Source organism: Cololabis saira, chromosome 2, assembly GCF_033807715.1.
Source record: "Cololabis saira isolate AMF1-May2022 chromosome 2, fColSai1.1, whole genome shotgun sequence".
NCBI classification, from domain to species: domain Eukaryota; kingdom Metazoa; phylum Chordata; class Actinopteri; order Beloniformes; family Belonidae; genus Cololabis; species Cololabis saira.
The window spans coordinates 36,174,280-36,195,994 of record NC_084588.1 but is presented as its reverse complement, the minus strand read 5'-3'; the positions used below and the strand labels follow the sequence as shown (position 1 = coordinate 36,195,994).

The 21,715-nt window shown below is 38.2% G+C and overlaps 1 protein-coding gene across 1 annotated transcript in view; it reads right to left on the bottom strand.

Moving 5' to 3' along the window:
• Nucleotides 1–20,655, bottom strand: part of chs1 (chitin synthase 1) — a 28,387-nt gene extending 7,732 nt beyond the window's left edge. Inside the window, exons 1-23 of the mRNA XM_061744535.1 lie at nt 20,407–20,655; nt 20,158–20,270; nt 15,702–15,837; nt 15,120–15,305; nt 14,642–14,843; nt 14,026–14,195; nt 13,862–13,937; nt 12,086–12,222; nt 10,752–10,929; nt 10,301–10,397; nt 9,915–10,011; nt 9,582–9,703; nt 8,876–8,971; nt 7,870–8,034; nt 7,608–7,755; nt 6,147–6,212; nt 5,870–6,042; nt 5,705–5,763; nt 5,335–5,535; nt 5,041–5,209; nt 2,809–2,924; nt 662–841; nt 460–564 (exon numbers count right to left, since the gene is read on the bottom strand). Of these exons, the coding sequence (XP_061600519.1) occupies nt 460–564; nt 662–841; nt 2,809–2,924; nt 5,041–5,209; nt 5,335–5,535; nt 5,705–5,763; nt 5,870–6,042; nt 6,147–6,212; nt 7,608–7,755; nt 7,870–8,034; nt 8,876–8,971; nt 9,582–9,703; nt 9,915–10,011; nt 10,301–10,397; nt 10,752–10,929; nt 12,086–12,222; nt 13,862–13,937; nt 14,026–14,195; nt 14,642–14,843; nt 15,120–15,305; nt 15,702–15,837; nt 20,158–20,204 (2,926 nt within the window). The 5' untranslated portion in view covers nt 20,205–20,270; nt 20,407–20,655. The remainder of the gene's footprint in view (nt 1–459; nt 565–661; nt 842–2,808; nt 2,925–5,040; nt 5,210–5,334; nt 5,536–5,704; nt 5,764–5,869; nt 6,043–6,146; nt 6,213–7,607; nt 7,756–7,869; nt 8,035–8,875; nt 8,972–9,581; nt 9,704–9,914; nt 10,012–10,300; nt 10,398–10,751; nt 10,930–12,085; nt 12,223–13,861; nt 13,938–14,025; nt 14,196–14,641; nt 14,844–15,119; nt 15,306–15,701; nt 15,838–20,157; nt 20,271–20,406) is intronic.
• Nucleotides 20,656–21,715: the final 1,060 nt, after the last annotated feature.

Here is a 21,715-nt window from a genome sequence, read left to right as displayed (position 1 = left end):
GGAGGAGAAAAAGGACACAATGTAACCCTAAAGAAATATAACATTAAACATTAACATCACAGTGTTTGGCTATTTCTGAAGAGCTTTGAGGCCACTGATGCATTGGTGCAGTTACAGGTTAGCTGGCAGAAATCCGTTGGTACCGCATGCATCTTATCTTTGTCTTATTAACATTAACACTCCACATTCATTTGCTTCTGCTGACACTCTTCAGAGGCAAAATCACCATATAATGGCAAAAATATCTTTATGAACACATAAGTTCCAAAACAATGAAAATACTTAGAAGAAAGAGGAGAAAGTGCCACATAAAAATAAAAAACAGCAGAGTACTTTAGCTGGTTGACTTTTCTGTCATTTCATGCAGGTGATGTAAAGAAACTGTTAACGCAGTAAATGAATTAGGGAAAGATTTAAAACATACTGTAACAGTATGATGATAATAATACAGAAACATACCAGACTCTTCTGGGTGTAAGATAGCCGTCACCGCATACATACATGTCATAGAAATCAAAAACAAGCCAGTGGGGGTCAAGAAGGTCCCCTGAATCACCATGTCACCTAAAAGGAGAATGATGTAAATGCACACATTTATCAAGAATTATTAAGAAAATATTGCACATATCAAAATATGAAGATAACATGAGACTGTCCCCACCGATGATGGAGAAAAGGGATGCAGTCATGAGAAATGCGTAAAGCACACTCATAATGCCAGCGATGGTTATCTGGGTGTTGGCCTTCGTCAAAAAACAGATGATGATGTAGAAAACGGGAGGAATGCTTGCAACGATGATGGATAGTTCACCACTGAGTTTGAAGACAAACTGGAAAGCACCTGGAAGGGCACATCGTGTGGTGAGAGAGGTTCATGAATAAATACATTTGGAAATAGATGAAAAAAGCCATCAATAAATAAAAAACAGTGACGCTGATATGCAGGGGAAAGTAGGTTCCCTTGTTGTCACCACGAGGGTCATGATGAAGTCTCATAGAAGGTCAGTGCGAAGTAGGGGGTGTGGTTTATTGTCCATTATTAACCACCCCAAACACAACCAGCACCACCCCAAACAAAGGCAGCAAGAGGGGACACATGAGCAGTAGGGCATGCCCATATGAACATTTACTGAGATTTTCTAGTTCCCTTTATTGTTGTTTTGAAGCAGTCTCAGTGCTTGGATGAGAGCAAAGGTAATATTTTTTTCTTTCTTTTTTTAAACATTCTTCTAGAAATGAGAGCAGCAAGATGGTTGATGTGACTTGAGTTTCCATCTTTCATCTTTACAAAGTTAATTGATTAAACAGGCGTTATCAAAGTGTCTGTTTAACCATGAATGTGTTGGAACGCACGTGCATGTATACTTTGAGCTTTGCAAAGTTACATTTGATCTAAGTTTATCATATACGGTAGAGAAGATAATTCTCACATGGCACATGAGGTCGGGAGTGTTTATGAGTTTATGGCATCTCACATATTGCCCTTACTTTCTTATGGGAAGATAACATTTACTTGTTCTAGGAAGGACCATTAAAATAAAGAATCCAGTCAACCAGACAACAGTTTAATGAGATCAAATAGCTTGTTGCAAGATTTGATTTGAACATTGCACCTGATAGCTGTTGACATGATTTCTTATTAGGATTGTTAAATGAGAAAGAAAAGAGAAGCGTACGAAGAAGGAAACCTAGTAAATCTGTTGGGATGGGTATACAGGGAATATGCACATGAATGCTCTTGATGTTTACTGAAGGTTTGACTTCTGGTTGAGGGTTACAGGAAAATGTACAAATCTAAACATTTGCTCAAATTTAATGTTTCTGCAAATTGATTGGGATAATATTTCACCAATGGCCCGTCACAATAAATGCAAACAGTCTACACAGTCCAACTTCAAGGACAGTGCAGTAATTGCCTATTTTGCTCGATTGTTGACTAGAAGTAGAAAGCGTGACCACATTACCCCGGTTCTGGCCTCCCTGCACTGCCTTCCTGTTCACTACAGGATTGATTTTAAGATTCTGCTGCTTGTTTTTAAATCACTGAATGGCTTTGCTCCCCAATACCTTACTGAACTTCTCCACTCTCACACACCAGGTCGTAAAGTCAGTTGCTTTTAGACGTCCCGAAATCCAGGCTCAAAACTAGAGGTGACCGAGCTTTTGCGGTGGCCGGCCCTAAGCTGTGGAATAGTTTGCCACTAAATGTTAGATCTGCTCAGACCCTGGTGGTTTTTAAGTCTTCTTTGAAAACTTATTTATTTTCTTTGGCTTTTAGTGTGTGACAAATTAGTTCCCTACATCTGTGAGAAGTGATTGTGCACTTTATGTGTCTGTTCTTTGTCGTCTATTCTCTATTTTCTATTTTTTATTACTATTTTATTGATCATTTTAGTATGTTATTGATGTTATTGTTTCTACACTGTGTACTGTGTTTTTCTTTTGGTATTGTTTTATTTTGTTGTATGCTGTACAGCACTTTGGTCGACCTCGGTCGTTTTTAAATGTGCTATATAAATAAAATTGACATTGACATTGACATTTAGGTTTAGGCATTAAAACACCTTACATTTAGGAAGGAGTTGTGCCTAGTTTGGTTTCAAATGTGATGTCAATTTATCAAATAACTCTTTTATCGCATTCTAATTAATAAAACATGAGTTATTGTTTCCATTAAAAACTGAATGAGTATAAAATCGCATTCAGGATTATTTCAAAAGGGAAGATAAAGAGTATAAATTTGACAAAAGAACAATAAATACACTAACAGCCAGTGAAAGACACTTTAAAGACAAAAGTGTTATATACCTGCTATCATCAGGGTCACAGAGGCTGGTCCCAGGATAGAAGATCCAACAGTAAACATCTGATAGAAAATGTAAAGCCTGGAGATGGACTGGTTTCTCTTCACAGTCTCTGGGCCACTGTAGTTACACAGAAGAACAAATGAATTAGCATGGACATACCATGTTACAATATCAGCGTAAATATCTGATCCAGGAAGCAACACCTGTGAACGAGAATGGAAACGGGGAAAAAGTTAAATCCAAATACAGAAATGGTCATGTTGATTTGGTGTTTTCATGAAATCCCACTTCTGGTCGCATGGGGGCACATAAATCTGCTGTGTTGACGGGAAACACTGTGCTAATGGGTTGGGATGATCCCCCATGTCTCTGAACAAGCACGGATTTCCTTAGTGAGGTCCTTGCTAGTCAGTTGGTTTAGGTGAGCGTCTGCGGGAGTTTCTGGTTTGGTTTCGGACACTTGATTGCCATTGTTAGTCTGAATCTCTGCTGTTAGCAGCTCTTTCTGACTACAATTGAAGTCATAGGCACCGGTCACACCCACTGTTTTGTAAACTGCTAGGGGGAAGCAGAAAGAGGCGGTTTCAGCCAGTTGCCATTAGCCTAGCGAATGCAGCTGAGTCCACTTCTGATATTTTGCTGAAGCGTCGGCATTGTTACTGCCCACCTCAGGTTAAGACCACATAGGCTACCTGCGAGTCTACCTGCGCGAGTCCACCGAGCAGAGTTTCAACCAAAGTAGTGCAAAATGTGTCTCAAAACCATCCCGGTCATCTATGGGTACAGGCCAAGACGCGCCTCCCGTAGGCACTGCAATCCGCAAAACCTGTGTTGTCCCGTGGATTTTCACATCCATCTGTCCCATTACCAACTGCTCATCACTTGATTATCACACAGTAAAAATCTCTAAGCCCTTCACTGCTTACATTCTTGTCTATACGGCCCTCCAGGAGGAAGCATCGATGAGTTCATCTCTGAACTGGGCATGATTCTCTCTGACATTCCTGATGATGGCTCTCCACTAATTGTACTGGGAGACATGAACATTCCCATTGGCAAAACACAGACAAATGAGTCTCTGGCTCTCATCCACTCTTTCAATCTTACACTGGTCCAGAATCCTCCAACACACAAAGCTGGTAACATCCTTGACCTGGTGCTGACCACAAACTGCACTACAGCTGATGTGTGTGTCACACCACTGCATCTCTCAGACCAATTCCCAGTAAAATTTTCCATCTGCCTTCCTCATATCTCTCACCCGACTCCAAAGATGGTTTCCTACTGCAGAAACTCTCAGCTCTCAGCCCTACACAGCTATCTGATGAGGTCTGCTCTAACCTCCCTCCCCTCTCAGACTTTCCCACACTATCTGTTAATGAGGCTACAGAAACACTCTGCTCCTCACTCGCCTCGTCTCTGGATAAACTCTGTCCTCTGGTGTCCAAACCAGCTGCACAGAAAGCTCCCAGTCCCACACTCAATCCTGCCCAGGTCGACAGCTCCGCTCAGCTAGTGAAAGACACTGGTGCTTCCACCACAACGTAGTGTGAAATCAGTAACTAGACTCTTCTCTTCCATTGTTCCTTGATGGTGGAACAACCTACCAAACTCTGTCCGATCTGCAGGTTCTGTTTCTACTTTTAAGAGCAAGCAAAAGACTCAGCTCTTCAAGGAGAACTTCTGCATCTAGTAAACTTCTCTGTTCATCAGAATTAGTTATAAAATTTGTCCAGCTCTGTGCCGGACTCAGCACTGAGTAAGCTGCATGCACTTATGACAAGATGATCGCATGATGGGGTCTTTTTAGACGTACCTTTTTTGTATAAAGGGACTGTTGGGTTGCGCGGAACATTTTTATTTTTTTTTCAATTCAATTTAATTTTTTTTCAGTCCAACTGGACTCACAGCAGTCTGACCAGCACTTATCCAGCTGTACCCTCCTATGTTATTTCTTGCTTGTGTTGTTTTCTCAGATGTAAGTCACTTTGGATAAAAGTGTCTTCTAAAAAATGACAGTAGTAGTAGTAGTAGTAGTAGTAGTAGTAGTAGTAGTAGTAGTAGTAGTAGTAGTAGTAGTAGTAGTAGTAGTAGTAGTAGTAATGCCATTTTATCTTACCAGAAACTGACACAAACATTTCTTATGATATGCTCCCTCATGTGGTCAGAAGTGGTATTGCTACATAGAGTAATTACGATGCTTAAAGACTTATTATTGATATGGATCACTCACCTGTGCAAAAGGTCCAGTGTATTTGCCAGTGTGGAGGGTCCCCATCGTCTCCTCTGGTTGTAAAACTCTTTGAATTCTTGTGGTGAGTTGGTGTATGCATCTGAAGCTGCATTGTATTCGACACGCCACCCCTGTTGCAGTAACAAAGTACACAGCCAACGATCCTCTCCTAGAAAAGTAAACATGTACAAGTGAAAGAAAAATGAAATATCAGAGATGGCCACAGAACCTTCAAAATTATCAATTAAAAGACTAAACTGGATCAGCTGAAATGTAAGAATTATGTGTATTAACCTTGGTCATATTGCACATATTCTGCAGCTCTGGTTGAAGTTGTTGTGTATCTCGCCATAACATTGTCATCCATCAAGGCAGAACCCCTAAACAAACTGAAACAACCTGGACTGCACAACACGGACCCAAACACATGTTCTGATGTCTTCTGGAGCCAGTGACCGACTGCATATTCAAACTTCTGGTACCACACCATTGGACCTGGAGGGTTGGCAGGGTGGTGCATAGAGAAAATAGAAGGATGCAGAGGTGTAATAATACAAAAAAAACAAAACAAAACAAATATATATGTTAATTTAAAAATGTGCATGTGTTTCAGAATATAAAAACAAAAACGTAGAGAAGAGTTTTTCAAAACTTGACAACTTACCCATACCAGTAGGATGGATTCTACCACATGCTGCACCTACATTTTCATACATCCTCAGCCTGTAAATATAATTTTAAGTTACTAACTAATACAACCAAAGTACTTTTTCGTAGTAAGATGTCATTCTTGAGCTACGAGGGAATCAACAGATTAGTCGACGCTGACCTGTCTACAAGCAGAATTACTGCTTTGGGCTGGAAATCAGTGTCCCCATCCAGAGCCAGAATATATGTGTTGTCATCCGAGATGAATTTTCTCTTGCTGTCATTGTCATACTGAGGCAACAAGAAAATCTCTCCATCCATAGAGATCAAACTCTCCCTGTGGTTATTCAGGCGCTGAGATAAACAGGACAGATATTTCACATTTTTCAGTATTTCATGGACACACTGTCAGAGTGCCCATAAGGAGACAGTTGATGCTGATGGAAGAAAGCTCTTACCGGGATCTTTTGAGGGTTCTTGACAATATAACCCTTCCAGCCAAGCAGATAGTACATGTACATGATCTGAAAGCAAACAAGCAATTTGCTGACATGTTTGGAATGCCAACAGTTTATCTGTCTAACCCAGGGGTCGGCAACCCAAAATGTTGAAAGAGCCATATTGGACCAAAAACACAAAAAACAAATATGTCTGGAGCCGCACAAAATGAAAAGTCTTGTATAAACCTTAGAATGAAGACAACACATGCTGCATGTTTCTATATTAGTTATAACTGGGGGGAGATTTTTTTTTCATTATGCACTTCGAGAAAAAAGTCAAAATGTTGAGAAAAAAGTCGAAATGTTGAGGAAAAAAGTCTAAATGTCGAGATTAATGTTGAAGTACAATCTCGAGAAAAAAGTCGAAATGTCGAGAAAAAAGTCAAAATTTCAAGAAAAAAGTACAATCTTGAGAAAGATGTCAAAATGTTGAGAAAAAAGTCCAAATGTCAAGAAAAAAGTTGAAATGTTGAGAAAAAAGTCAAAATTTTGAGAAAAAAGTGGAAATGTCGAGATTAAAAAGGAAAGAGAAAAAAAGAGAAAAAAAGGAAAAAGAAGAAAAAAGAAAAAAGGAAAATAAGAAAAAAAAAAGAAAAGAAGAAATAAAAAGAGAAAAAAAGAAAAAAAGGGAAAAAAGAAAAAAAAATAAGAAAAAAGGAAAAAGGAAGAAAAAAAGAGGAAAAAAAGGAAAATAAGAAAAAAAATAAGAAAAAAAGAAAAATAAAAAGAGAAAAAAAGAAAAAAAGGAAAAAAAAAGAAGAAAAAAAGTCAAACATTTTTGAAAAAGCTCCAGGAGCCACTAGGGCGGCGCTAAAGAGCCGCATGCGGCTCTAGAGCCGCGGGTTGCCGACCCCTGGTCTAACCAAAGCTTTAAGAGAAGTGTTTGTTTTTATTTCACCTTTTTCATATGAATGCAATGAAACTTTATGACAACATTACTGTTCAGGACACAGCCATGCAGATAAGACAAGATAATTATACCTGCGATAGTAAAGAATATACCAAATTTTATGTCAAATTATTACAACAGAGCATCACAAGGAGGCACTGAATCCACTTCCTCATTTAACATTTACTTGAAGTTTTGTTTAGTTAAATTTGTTTCTCTTTTATTTTCATTTATGGTTTAGTTATATTTACTTGGTAGGTATGAGGAAAGACAGTGCTAAAGCTGATCTTCTCAGAGGCCATCAGTAAATTAAAACCTGTAACAGAACTGATCTTTCTGTGGAGTGCCCAGGAAGCAGTGTGCAGTTTTCACATCTAAGTAAGAGAAACTGTGACATTCTGGGGTCAACAATGATATCCTGCAGCATGAGCTGGTATGAGGACTGACTTTGATGTACATTCAATTATCTAAGGGGGATAAAAAAAATGTACAGAAACATAGACACACAAAATATAATTGCTGCAACATACCTGGGACCATCTTTTTTTGTTTCTGATGAGACTTTTGTCTTTGAGGTGAATATAAAGCATGTTTCCTTCTGGCATAACAAACATCAGCCTCCCACCATAAGGAGCCTCAATGATGGACACGTCGTCTGGCTCTTTGTTGGTGAACACTCTGGATGGAAAGATGAAATTATATTTGGTGGCAAACCAACACCTTTATGAACCTCTGGTTAAAACCAAAGATGGTTAAATACATAAACTCCCATAGATAGATCCATACTCATACCTATAGACCTCTATGACAACCTTGATCAAGTCCTTGACATAGGAATTGACCACTCTCTTCTCAGTTTCCTCATCCGTCATAAAGGCATCATCTACATAAATGTGACTCTCAAATTCGAAGGAGTCCTTGTGGTCCTCCTTCGGATCGCCTCGGTAACGGTCCAGCCTGAAACAACGGCAACAAATAAACTGTGTCATGTGAGGCCGTGAAAGGAAAAATCAATTTTAGGTTTCAAACATCCCAAATACTAGATTAGATTAAATTATTAGATTATCCTTTATTTCTCCCTCAATGGGGAAACTCACTTTGTGCAGCAGCAGTACACTTAACACACACATGCAGGGGAGAGGTAAAAAAGTTAAAAATATATAATTACGAAATATAAACAGTATATACATTGGAATGAAAATAAAAGTATTGCAATACGGGAAAGAAAGAAAAACAGTGCAAAAAAAGTAGGTAGGATGTGTGTGAGGTAGATATTGCACAGATATTGCACATGTTATTATACGTTATTGCACATGTTATTGTCCGTTAACTACTGTGAGCAGGCCTGGTTGTACAGTCTGAAGGCAGCAGGACCTGTGATGCCTCTCAGTGAGTGATGGCAGGTGACGAAGCCGGTCGCTGATGGAGCTCTCCAGGGCTCTGACAGTCTCATGAAGGGGGTGGGAGACATTGTCCATGATGGACAGTTTTGCCAGCATCCTCCTCTCCCCCACCACCTCCACAGGATGGAGACTGCAGCCCAGGGCAGAGCCGGCTTTCTTCACCACTTTGTCCAGTCTGATATATTTATTTGCCTCTTTGTTGAATATTTCTCATGAATATGACAAAAGGTGAGCTCTGTTGCACCAGCGTTTACACCTAAAACCGATGTGCTGGGCGTGTTGCAGCAGCAGATGTAAGGCAAAATGTTTTCAGAAGCTTAAAGTTCTTTAAAAGCTTGTGAAAGACATGTAACACAATGGTGGTACAACAGCTGTCTGCAGTGACTGCGTCTAACCTGAACATGGAGGTTAGGATCTTTAGCATTTCTTCATAGGTCTCATGCCACATGGTTGCACAAAGGTAGATCACACAGTTCTGTAGTTCATCTTGGCTGTGAAGGAGACAGGAGAGAGAGAGGGATTTGAAGAGTCTTTTCATTTTGTGCTCTGAACATTCATATCAAGGAAACATTTGATACTGTTGCAATCCCATACCACTTATATCACAGTCACATGTGTAGACTCATTTACGATTAGAAAATAATCTATTTTTGTCATTGTGTCTGTGAGTATTGTTAGATTGATCAGACTCTGTTAAGCCAACCTCAAAACAATATCTTGTACAAATTAAATATTTAACCCTTGCAAGGTGCTAATGGTTAGGCAAGCCCTCTGAGGGCCTTCGCTCTTGACCCGAGCCTCAGCGCCTTGCAAGGGTTAAAGATCTGTATCTCAAGGGTCAACAGACAAATTCTTCTCCTGTTCAGTCACTATCTGAAATTTTATCTTCTATAATTACTTTCAAGTGTAGTTCAAATTTATTTTGACTGGTTTTTGCTAAACGTAGAGACAGGTGATGGCAAATGAAAGATTTAGCCAATGAAATTGAAATTGAAACATTTTAACGTAAACCAAAGTATCTTATGCTATTTTAAATATTACCAAATTGAAATCATGTGCAAAACAAAATAAACAAGGTAACAGTCTGCAGATCAATCTTACCTTTCTTGGTTTTGGGCTTTTGGTAGCTTCATCTTAGTGTTGAGCAACAGAGACAAGTCAATGAAAGCTGATTCATAGAGCCGACGAACAAAGAGCTGAGAGGTTCTCTCTATGCGCTGGACCTAGAACATGACAAAGCACAACAGTATTAGGTTTAAGGTTGTTTTGTTGTCTCTTCTTAACACAAGGAGCATTTTAACATGTATGGAGTAATAGGATTTTTCTGGACAGTCTGTACAAATTTCTTCACATTTCTTTGCATAATCAGTTGAGCCAGGCTGTCAGAAGCTCATCATAAATGAAAGAGAGGTGTTCATGTGTTTATACTCATACCTTAATCCTCCATACGTAGTAAGTACATGTGACGAAGCCTAACCACATGCACATTCCCTCCAGAGCCAGCATGAGAAAAGGCCATTGTTCATAGTGGCTGTCAATAAAAAAATAAAATAATTGGTAAATATTTAATTTTAAATATTTAACATGCACATAGCACAAATAAATCAGTGTTGAATGGATTATGTTGGGCATTTCGCAATGTTTGCAACATATCTTAAACTACCATTAAGCACAAATTAATATATCCAAAACGTGTATGTAAGTGAAAATTTGTGTATTCTGTATATCAGGTAACACTTTTTACATCAGATGTGTGCTCAAAAGTGTTACCTGATATACAGAATACACAAATTTTCACTTACATACATCAGCACATGTACCTGTTTAGTGAAGTCTGACAAATGCTGTTGGTAATCTCAATCAAAACCATCGGAGTTGAGTTCTTTTTGCTCAGGGACGCCAAGCTGGTACAAAACTCTGCCAACATTTTAGGATATTGATGATGAGAAAAACATGTCAAAAACAGCTTACCACTCCACAGTACCGTTCCCAAGTACAGAGGTCTCTCTGGTTTTGCTCTAATCTAATTAATAGTTCACCAAATGACTGGCCCTTTTTTAGGTTTTTGATGCACCGTTTAAAGAGTTAAATCAGGACTAAGTAGATTGAGCAAAACAACATTTGAATGAGATTTATGGCTGCTAAACATTTGTTCTTTTTATAGAAGATAACTCAGTTTCCCCACCATATTCATGCAGAAGTTTTGTGAAAAGAAATAAAATGCAAGCAAATTTTCGACAATAAGTGTATATGAAATTAGAAAAAACTCACCCGTGATGTTTGTATAATTTGCACCCTCCAGATGATGTATCTGTGTTATGAAAAGTACCAGTCCCAGCAGTAGCACTGTAGGTCCCGTGCAGCATAACGGTATTGCAAAGCTCATCTTGACAGAATGGATCTTGCAGGCTACTACACCAAACCAATGGCAGGCTGCTGAGCAGAAGGCCTAAGACATAACACAAGGGATTTTACTTTTTCAATTACTGGTAAACTTAATGCAAATGCAAATGTCAAAGGTAAAAATAAATGAATAATAAATGCTTATAGTTTAACAATTTTAGACAGTTCTCAGACAATAGTTGTAATGGAATACAGTTTATCTTATCTACATTAAATACAACCAATTAAGAAATTACTTGAGAATGGCTTAAAGCTGCTAAATATAACAATACTAGTTCTGGCCACATGGAGGCAGTATACTAAAAGAAAAATGTAAAAAATTGAATACAATTTTTTTTTCCTGGAAAGTAGTGAAGTTCAAAAGTACTAATTGTCTTTGTAATAAAAAAGGAGCTGAAGACTTTTCTGTTCAGGAAGTCTTTCCCTGCTCTTTTACAGATGTTTTTATTGTCTCTGTGCTTTTATGCTTTTGTTTCTGTTTTTTTTTATGTGTCTTGATTTTATTCCTTTTTGTTTATTTTGTAGAACTTTGGGATTATTTTATGAAAAGAGCTTTACAAATAAAATGTATTATTATTATTAATATTAGATGAAGAGCTTTAAACTTGTTTAAACCATGGATCTGGTTAGCTAGCTCTCTCAACGCAATTGACCAAATTTTCTTGACAAGAAGACTGGGGAGAGGAGTGCCCGTGTGCCCCGATGGGACGTTTGCTGCCGGCTACACGATGGACTCATGGCAGTATCATCTGTCCCTACTGTCGGTCAAGGATGTTGATGATGTCTATGTAACTGGATTTTTGATAACAGGATTTCTGCTTTTTGGCAATTACCTGGCATATCAACAAATTCAAACAACGTCAGCAGCTATTCTGGCTCTTTCAAGGCTGCTTGACCTGCCTGATGGATTATGTTATGCTTTCATCACAGACTCAGACGCTGTGTGAGGAAAATCACAAATTGGATGCGATTCTTGAAGAGAATCGCATGCTAGCTGCAGTTTTCAAACTCAGTGGCGGGATGGAAAAGAACTTGGAGAAGTTGCAAGACCGGCTTGGCGGAAACTGAGAAAATGACAAAAGTCAGCCTAACCTACAATAAAACTATTGTTGCTATCTGAATTGGCTCCCCAGCTGCCGGCCTTGGAAGGCTGGCTGTCTCAATGTCTTAAATGTCTTAAATGTAGTATTTGTTCTGCTTACCTGCAAGAAAAACAGTACCAGTCCTGTTTTAAGGAGTTCCCATTCATCATCGCCCAGGCAAAAGTCACTCCAGACAATTTCAGTCGTTTTTGTCAAGTCGTTGTCAAGTAACTTGTAGTAGATCAGGTATACTGCCCCTACAAAAGAGTAAAATGCAAAGCATGTTTAGAAGATAGACCATATAAGTGGAAATGTATAGAATTTATAAAATAAACAAAATAAAAATTAATAAATTTATACAATTAACAGAATAATACAATTATAAAACAATGCTTTAACGTAGGTTTAAAAAAATTACAAAATGTGTTTTTATCATTACGAGTAATATGTTAATATTCTGCAGAATAGAAACAAAAGAGTTATGATAACATCATCAACAAAGAACAATACTATTTTGCACCTCTGACATCGTAGAAATCTGTGATTCCACGTGAATGTTGCATCATTAAATGTGCAGGTTTGGTTACTAAGGGCCCGATTTACTAAAGGTTTGCGTGCGTAAAAACGTGTGCAAACTTGACATCACCCGCAGACCAATGTGCAAGCTGGTCTACTAACAGCGTGCAAAGAGGACTGCGTCTCTCAAATGAGCAAAATAGCACACGCTGTTCATTTAGTACTTTTGCCAATATGGGGCCTACCCGCCAGAAAGCGCTAAATACTGGGAGGGGAAAATGCAAATAGGTTCATTTACCACACGCAATGAGATTTACCAAGCCTAAAAGTAATTGCGGGGATTGTGATTGCGTCTGTATTTAATACGTTCGAAAGGAAGGTGCTAATCTGCCCAGCATTACGCACCGATGGCTGCTGTTATTGTGGCAAGGAGGCGACATCGCCAAAATCAAAGAATACGCAGAGAGAGAGTCTTTCGGACTTGTGTAAATTTGTTTGGAATGAATGAAAACCAGATAGTTGAAACATATCGACTATCTAGCGATTCCATCTTGGAGCTGTTGAATGAGTTAAGGGCTGATTTGAGGACTGGGGTGGGGATGGCTCAACTTGTGGTGAGGATTCTCCACATGCAAAAGGAGAAATATTTTATTTGAATGTTAAATCGAGTATTATTCAGCAAAAGGTTGCCACAGGAGGCACATTCATTTTTTTATTTGTGATAATAAATAAATCACGTGTTTTCATGGAGAAAAAAGTGTTTCTTATTGTGCGCCTGTTCTGCAGTTGGCTCTAGCGTGTCATACCCCGGTATCCCAGTTATCTGCTCCTTGCAGAAGGTGAGCTGCACCTGCTGCTCAATGCTGGTTAGAGGCATCTCTTCCGCAGGCCCTCCACCTGTCTTGTTTGCCGAAGTTTTATTAAAGGCCACTTTTTCTTTAGTTCTTCGCCTTATATCTTGCCACCTTCTTTTAACCTCATCTGCCGTTCTTTTTGTCTTACCAACTGCATTTATTCTATCGCGGATTTTCTCCCATATTGCGTTTCTTTTGGTAATGCTTAAATTTCTTTGCTGTAGTTCATGAATGTGTTTATTTGCCTCTTCCACTAATATCTCTAACTCCAACTCGTCAAATTTCATTTTGCGCTTGCGACTATCCTGCTTTCCATCCAAACTCTCCATGGCGCAAACCATAAGACACGCAACACCTCATTTAAATACTGCGGTTTGCACCTGTTATCAATTGCGCAAGCATTCTTATTTGATCACCCGCAAAACACACAACAACAGCACGTGCAAACTTTTTCAGTGCACACGCAATTTAGTACTCTTTATTTAGGATCTTAGTAAATCAGGCCCAAGTGTATAAAATGTGTTACCTATAACCAATATTCTCAGAATGCTGGTGATGACAAAGACAAAGTCCCTGAAGCCATCCAATTCTGTCAATGTTTCCTGCAGGGTGAAATAAGAAAATATAAATATATAAAGAAAATCTGGCCTGGTGTAGTTAAATAGCCATCGTTTTTGTAGAAAAACAAACCTGCATATTGTTTGTAGCTTGCATTGTATTTTCCCACCAGCAAAAGGAAACAAGCAAAGAAGAGACAATTCCAAGTGCAATGTAGGTATACATGTAGTCGTTAATGTCTTCAGCTTTGCCCACACAAGACGTTATACGGGCGTAGTAATCCATTCCAAGGAGGACGTAACCTGAAAGCAGTCGATCAATCATTTTGTGAACTGACAGTCACTCATTTTGATTTGTCAAAGGAGTTTTGGACCATGCTAAGGGGGAAAAATTAGAAGCACAAGGTCGTTGGGTTGCATTGAGAATAAAGTTAAAATGTTGTATGGAATTTTGTTTAAAAATACCAAATGAATGTAATTACACAAATGTATTTTGAAAGAAATACATGTTGAACAATCTTAAACACAGAAAACTGACACAGACCAAGTCTAGATTACCGGTAGTTGGATAAGAAAAAAATAAAGCCACTTTATGGAGCAATCAGATTTTAGTGGAAATTACATTACTCCATAAAGTGACTTTAAAACAAAGAACTGTTTCAAAGAAATTCATAAAACGGACATAAGTTGATGTCAAAACAATAGACAGGAACAGTCATTCAAACACAGGGTACATTCAAGAGAGTTACCAGCAACTGTGAAAAGGAGGGAGCAGATTGGGAAAATGATTTTCCAAGTTTCTCTTTGTAGTCTGAATACTATCTGCAGTATTGCAGACACAATGCAGACTCCTCCACTGATGAAGAGATTAGTCAGTATGTCAAACTGAGGCATTACGACGAGCACTAGGACGGAAGTGCCAAGAGATACCAGACACTCGATGAAACAAATCTGGAAAGGACAAAAAGAGCACCATTATGTCCACGTACATGCATACTTCTGTAGCTGGGTGAAAATGTTTTATTCATCTTAATGTATTCCAATCTGGTCAAAACAATACAGCAGCACTGCACTTACTGACCCTGCTGCTAATTCCCGACTAATGATTGACTAATCAATCTATGACTGAATCTTAACAATCAAGAATGACATCCTTTGTTCCCATGATTCATAAGTATACTATCTAAGGAGATGACACATAACTCTTGAAATGTTAAACAAATGTACCATTCCCATCGTCCTCATATTAGGCTGTACGAAGCTCTTGAAGGCACACCGCCACAGTGATTTGATAAACACCAGGAAGTTGGGGCAGACCAGGCAGAACACCAGCATCAGCATGTAAAACTGTCGTTCCTTGTCGCTGCGCAATGACTTCGAACTGGACAAGGTTGACAACACCACGAGAGAGCCCTTAACGAAGAAAGAACAGATTACTATAAAGAGTTAAAGGGTTGGGAAATACTGGGAAATACAAATGCTTGCTTTCAGAGCCTGCTGTAAGGAACACGCCTTAACTAAAATCATTCACTTTTACCTGGAAACCAGTAAAGAAGTTCCTCCGGTTAAACAATAATATTTTTCTTTTCTTGCATTGGAAATCAAAGGGACTGACCCTTAGGCAATGTATAAAGGCTTTTAATTTATTGTATGTAAAGAATAAGAAAGACAATGCACAAAAAGGATGAAAAAGAGATAAAAACAGATAAAGAAAAAAAATCTTTTTAAAGTTTCAAAAATTACTATTCAAAAAACCTGATCTAAATCCAATACCACCCCCTGATTTCAACAGTCAGTAGATATTCTTACCTTAGCAATAACGGCACTGGCCAAAACTGCTAACCCCACAATAACTGCCACCAGGTACTGGGCCAGCTGGAAGCACCTTTGCTTCTTCTCTTTCTCTGCTCCTATGGGTTCCACTTGGAACGGATCCCATGTATCCCTGAAACACACACAGTAATGTATTGAAGTCACAACGTTGGAACCTATGCCAACAGATTGGCAGACTGTCTGGCAGAATGCGAACCAGTTGAGAGAAACACAGACATAGGGCGAAGCACCACCTAGAGAGTTTGTCAGAAAAGTGGCAGCAGGGCTCTCTGTATAAGTCTTTTTATTTATTCGTTTTTTTAAATACAAAAAGATATAGCTGTGGCAGCAAGGCCCAGGTGAGGCAACATAAGCTACATGAGAAGCTGTTACCACAACAATGGTTGGATCAGGACATGACAGTTTAGCAGCTTAGCCCACAAGCTCAGGCTGGTGAATAACACATTTCAAAACTAGTTGGTTACAGTTCTCTAGCTCCGTTCTTGTGTAATAAGTGGGTGTAGTTGTAATGGATGGATGGATGGAAAACACATCTCAGAGTCATAAATTCTCGAGATACAGCAGATGGACAGAAATGTAAACATCAAATAATTAAAATGAGTAGAATCTCATTATATGGAAGAGCTAAGATTGTATAACTCAAAACTAATGAACAAGTTTGATATACACAGTGTGTAAACAGAGCAAGTCCTCATAAACATGACTAATTTCAAGGCGCACCTGTCGGAGGGATGGATGGTTGAGTTCATGTACATATAAAATAAACTGATTAATTACTTTTTGTCATGATTTTATGATTACGTCATAAAAATAGAGATTTGATAAAATGTTGCTCTGTTTGTAATTTAGGAGAAGAGAACATGAGTGTCATGATCCCAGGTTTCTGTTGAGCGTGTAGCTTTTCTGTGCTTTTTATTGATCACCTGTTTAGTTTTCTTGCTATTGCTCATGGGTTGTGTGTTCATTTTTCTAGTGAAGCCTACTTTATTCTTAAATATATTAAATATATATATCCTCTTTTGAATGATCTGGACTGTTATAGCCTGTCTTGATCATCCCCACTTGTTTCTTATTGGTCCTCCTGTCTGCCTGTCTTTTCTTTCCCTACTAGTCTGTTGTCTTTTAGTCTTTTTTCCTTTGTCTCTCTGCCTGTTGTTACCCCTTGCTTTCTTACTTCTTGTGTTGCCAGAACGTTTCTCTATTTGGTGTCCTTGTTATTCTGCATCAGCAACACTTATAGTTTAGATTTAAGGTTTTTATTTTGATTTCCCCTGTGTCTGTGGTCTCCTGCAGTTGGAGACCACAGAGACAACGGAAACTTGACAGTGAGGACAGCAGAGGAAATCAGCAAGGTGACAGATGAGAGAAATAGGGGGCGGGCTAATAGACTTAATCAAGTGCCATAGTTGAAAGTGTCAGCTTTAACGTAATAAATCACGTCTTACTTTACGTCAAAGACAGCAATCACTCTAATTCAGCCTGTTCTTATCCATTCATCTTGGTATTGAGTCAGTAAGTGTAAATTACAGACAGATTAATTTCTGCCTTTAATATTAGCAAAGCTTGGTTTGGTGTATTTGATTCTGGCACAGTATTTTGTGGGTCTGTGTTTGAGTAAACATAATGGCCTGCTGTTCTTGTGTTTGGATTTGCAATGTGGCAGTTTACTTCAGACTGCCACCTTCTTTTAATAGATGTGATTGGTCATGATCATCATCTTTAGACTACAGGCATTAATCCAAAAAAGCAACACGCTTTAAATATGGCATATATATATATATATATTTCACCACAGTTCAAGGTAGTGACTCATTGGTACAAATCATTTAGCCCTTAGCTTCTTCGTCATCCTAATTGCTGGCTGATGACGTTGCTTACGTCCTATTAATCAGGGTGGGCCATCGCTCTACTGAACAGATAACAGCAGGTGATCGTTGTCACTGCAACTTTTCTAACTACAAGTCCAGGTTCAGGATGATCACAGTCACAGAGACAGGGCATGTTTATGTAAGCTGAGGCGGCATCAGAGTGAGTCACACGTTTCTTTGAGGATGTATAGAAATAATTGCACATTACATTCTGAAGCTTGAAAAGCTAGCTGACATTAAAAGAGCACCAACACAGGTGTTCTCCGTAAAATGTTGAGTAAAATTGAAACCCATCCATCCATTTTCTATACTCGCTTTATCCTTTGCAGGGTCACGGGGGTCTGCTGGAGTCTATCCCAGCTCATCACAGGCAAGAAGCAGGGAGTTCACCCTGGACAGGTCGCCAGTCTATACATATACATACAAACAACCAGCCATACTCACACTTACAGGCAATTTAGAATCATCAATTAACCCAGCATGCATGTTTTAGGACCGTGGGATGAATCCAGAGTACCCAGAGGGCAAGCACGGGGAGAACATGCAAACTCCACACAGAGTCAAACCAGGAACCTTCATTCTGTGAGGAAACAGTGCTAACCACTAAGCCAAGGTGCTGCCTAAAATTGAAACCATCTTTCTATACTCAACGCAGTAAAATTGAATGCTGGTGTTTATGTTATGAAACCTTTTCATAAGGCAGCATTTTCAATAAAGAAGTATTTTGATCAATTTCCTACCAGGATACAGTGTCATGTTGTCCATTAATGTTGTAGTAGCTTTCAGACTTGAACCCCAGCAGCTAGTGGTAGTTACTGGATGTAACCCCAGCTCTGTGAGGAGGTTATGCCCCCGACAGCATTGAGGGTAAACAGTTGTTACTGGCAATAAAAAATAATTTAATAATCTCATTTAAACACGTGTTCCTGTTTAAAAAAAAGCTATTTTAATCAGACGGCCTTCATACAATGACAGTATTCTGATCAGCTTTTAACAACCTTGGTAGCTTTTTACAAAGCAGCTTCTGAAATCAGGACAGGACAGAGAAGACACTGAAGGAAAGGACTAAAAGGACTAAAGGTCAGTTTTCTATGTGGTAAAATTTGCACCATTAAGGCCGAAAATTGATGAAAAAAGTTTTTTTTTTGCAGAGTAAAGATTTTTCCATTTTGCTTGGCATGTTGAAAGTATTAATCTTTCAAAGCAGCTGTGGAAAAGATTCACAATTAGAACATTTTCTTATCACATAATGTATGATTAATCTGCCAAAAGCTAAAATCTGCAGTTTTCTGCAGATGAAGAGTTTTTTTTTTCATTAAGACCAAGAAACCTGAATCTTTAACACCAAGCTAGAGAATGTGATTAAGACTGTAGCAAGTATTTAACATTTGAAATGGCACCCCTAACAGCAGGCATTAGCAGTAGGGATAATATCAACCACAGCAATAAAGAGACGCATAGCAGTGCACAGGGGAAATTAAGTGTTTTCTCAAACTGTAAATCATGTTTAATTGAAATATGGTAATACAAGGAAACTGTGTTTAATTTTATTCAGTTACTATATTCATTTTTAATAGTTATGGATAGGTTAATAAAGTTTGATTGCATGCCTATGGACAGGAAGTGGAATAGTTGTCATTTTAAAGTTGCTTAGGGAATTGAATGTATTTCTGTCTCCCTCATGGTACAGCCAACAAGACACAAATGTAAAACTAAATGCCATAGTTATATTTCATCTCTGAATCTCTGTTAGTTAAAGCAGCACAATGTAACTTTTCCACCTTAATATAGTATTTCCAGAGTCATTGTGATGGTACATCAACTTACAACAGGTTTAATGACACCTCTGTCATGGTCTGAGGGGTCTGTATCGCCTTCACTGGCACTATGTAACTTTGAGGTGCATAGTAGGAACCCTTCCACAATACTGGTAAAGCACTACCGCTTTTGTCCAAAGGAGCCGCCAAACTCAACAAAAGCTGAAAGTCACATTGTGCTGCTTTAAATAACTTATACTACCCCAAAAATGAAAAAAATGTATTTTGTCTATGTTCCTTTTACTTTCAGTCAGTTGCTGTGATTTTTATTACCCAAAACAGACAAACTGAAGAGCTGAAATTAGTGCAATGAACTTTGTTTTGGGAAAAACAAAGAAGGGCAGCAATATTTTTTTTTTATATTCAGTGTTGAAATGTCTCACCCTGTCCCTCTCCCTTATGAATGCCAACGCAGGTAGAGAAACAAATTATATCGTACTGTAAACAAAAACAGCTTTGGCCTTTTAAAATATTTGACCCAAAAAGAAAGTGTTGGTCATAATTTTGCCGTATTGTGAGTACTGTACTATACTTTAATGTATAAAACTTAAAAAAAAAAAATGAAAGTGGGCTCGCTGGGCTGACTAGGCTGCCATTTATGCAAATATTATTTACCAGATTGAATCATCTCAGGCCACAAATTATTCTCAGTCTCATTTCTGAAACAGAAGTTTCCACTTTATATAAAACAGCAACTAAAACAAGATGAGCAGAAAGAGCCAGCATATTCTGTATGTCAGTGTTTACCTGTGTCTTCCCTCTCTCTTCTTTCCTCTATATCTTATATCTTCCATCGTGCTTGTTTTCGCAGCGCCTTCAACAGGGACCTGATGTGGCGCAAAATATGTTCAGATGGAGGCCTAGAATACAGAAGAAAGAATTACATATTTTTAAAGTATACTGACACAAAAAAGGAAAAAAAATACGTACACTGTTTTAGTAATTTAATTAAATGCTAAAATGTTAAAAAAAAAAAAAGAATTCAGAGAAATTTACCTTGATGTTGAGATCTTTTTTTGCCTTTGTCAAAGTGGTTCAACCCTCAGTTCAACTCCAACTGTTCTTCCATTTTGTGATTACCAGCAAATGTGTAAGTCCCGGGGCTGAACTAGTCCAGTCCAGAAGGAAATGATGAGGAAAGCCAACTCTTTTTACAGTTATAATAAACCAGTGCTGTTTGTCTCTGTGCGTCCGTCTGGGAGTTTGCCCTGTGTTCAGCTGTTTTCCAGTGTTATCACTAACTTATGAAAGCAATTTCCTTATTGACGGTCAAGTCCAGTCCTCTCAGGTGTCTCTCTCTCTGTGTGTTCTGTTAATCATAATTTATTCACGATAACCAGACAAGGAAGTGCCTGTGTGGGGATGGGCATTGAAAGCTAACTGTGATCGCAATTTACTGTAATCACCCAACATATGTGAGGTCATAAGGGTGTGTGCACGTGTGTGTGTGTGTGTACGTGTGTGTCTATATGGGAGAAAAGTCAAAGTTCTTCAGTGACAAGAAACCTCCAGTTATCTATCCAGCTTTTATGAGGGACAATATGATGGTACAAGGGTCATTTAACCAACAAAATGATGGAGTCAGGCTGCTGATCCACCACTGCACACCACTTGGGCGTGTTTTTAAGGAACTGAGGCCATATCAATTTTTAATGCTCTTTGACTTGTGCAGCATAAACAACAATTAATTAAAATTAATTAATTAATTTTTGTTTTGTAAATAGAACTGCTCCGGCATAAGTAATGGATGTGCTGAAAAATTTTATCGTTTTGTGTAATCTCCTTGAAATTATTTTTTGTTTTTGTTCATTTGGTTTGTTATTTAGTCGTTTATTTTTTGTTTGTTTCTTAATTATTAAATTGTACTCTATCGTTTTTCATATATCCGATCATTTTTCTTTTGTGTAAATTCTTTGTAATTTTCCTTTAATTTCTGTCATTTATAGATTTCTAACTGCTCATTTGTATATTTTGTTTGTATGATATTAAATTTTATGTTAACTATAGGTGGAGGCACCTGATAAGCTCTTTTGAGTTTTCGCCTCTTCCTGCACTTTAATTTGTAAAGTTGGTAATTTTATTTGTGTAATATTTAACTGTGCAAATAAATAAATCTAAAATCTAAAAAAAAAGCATACAATTGGGATTGAGAATATACAGTTGTGTGAAAAAGTGTTTACCCCCTTCCTGATTTCTTATTTTTTTGCATGTTTGTCACACTTAAATGTTTTAGATCATCAAACAAATTTAAATATTAGACAAAGATAAAACAAGTAAACATGAAATGCAGTTTTAAATGAAGGTT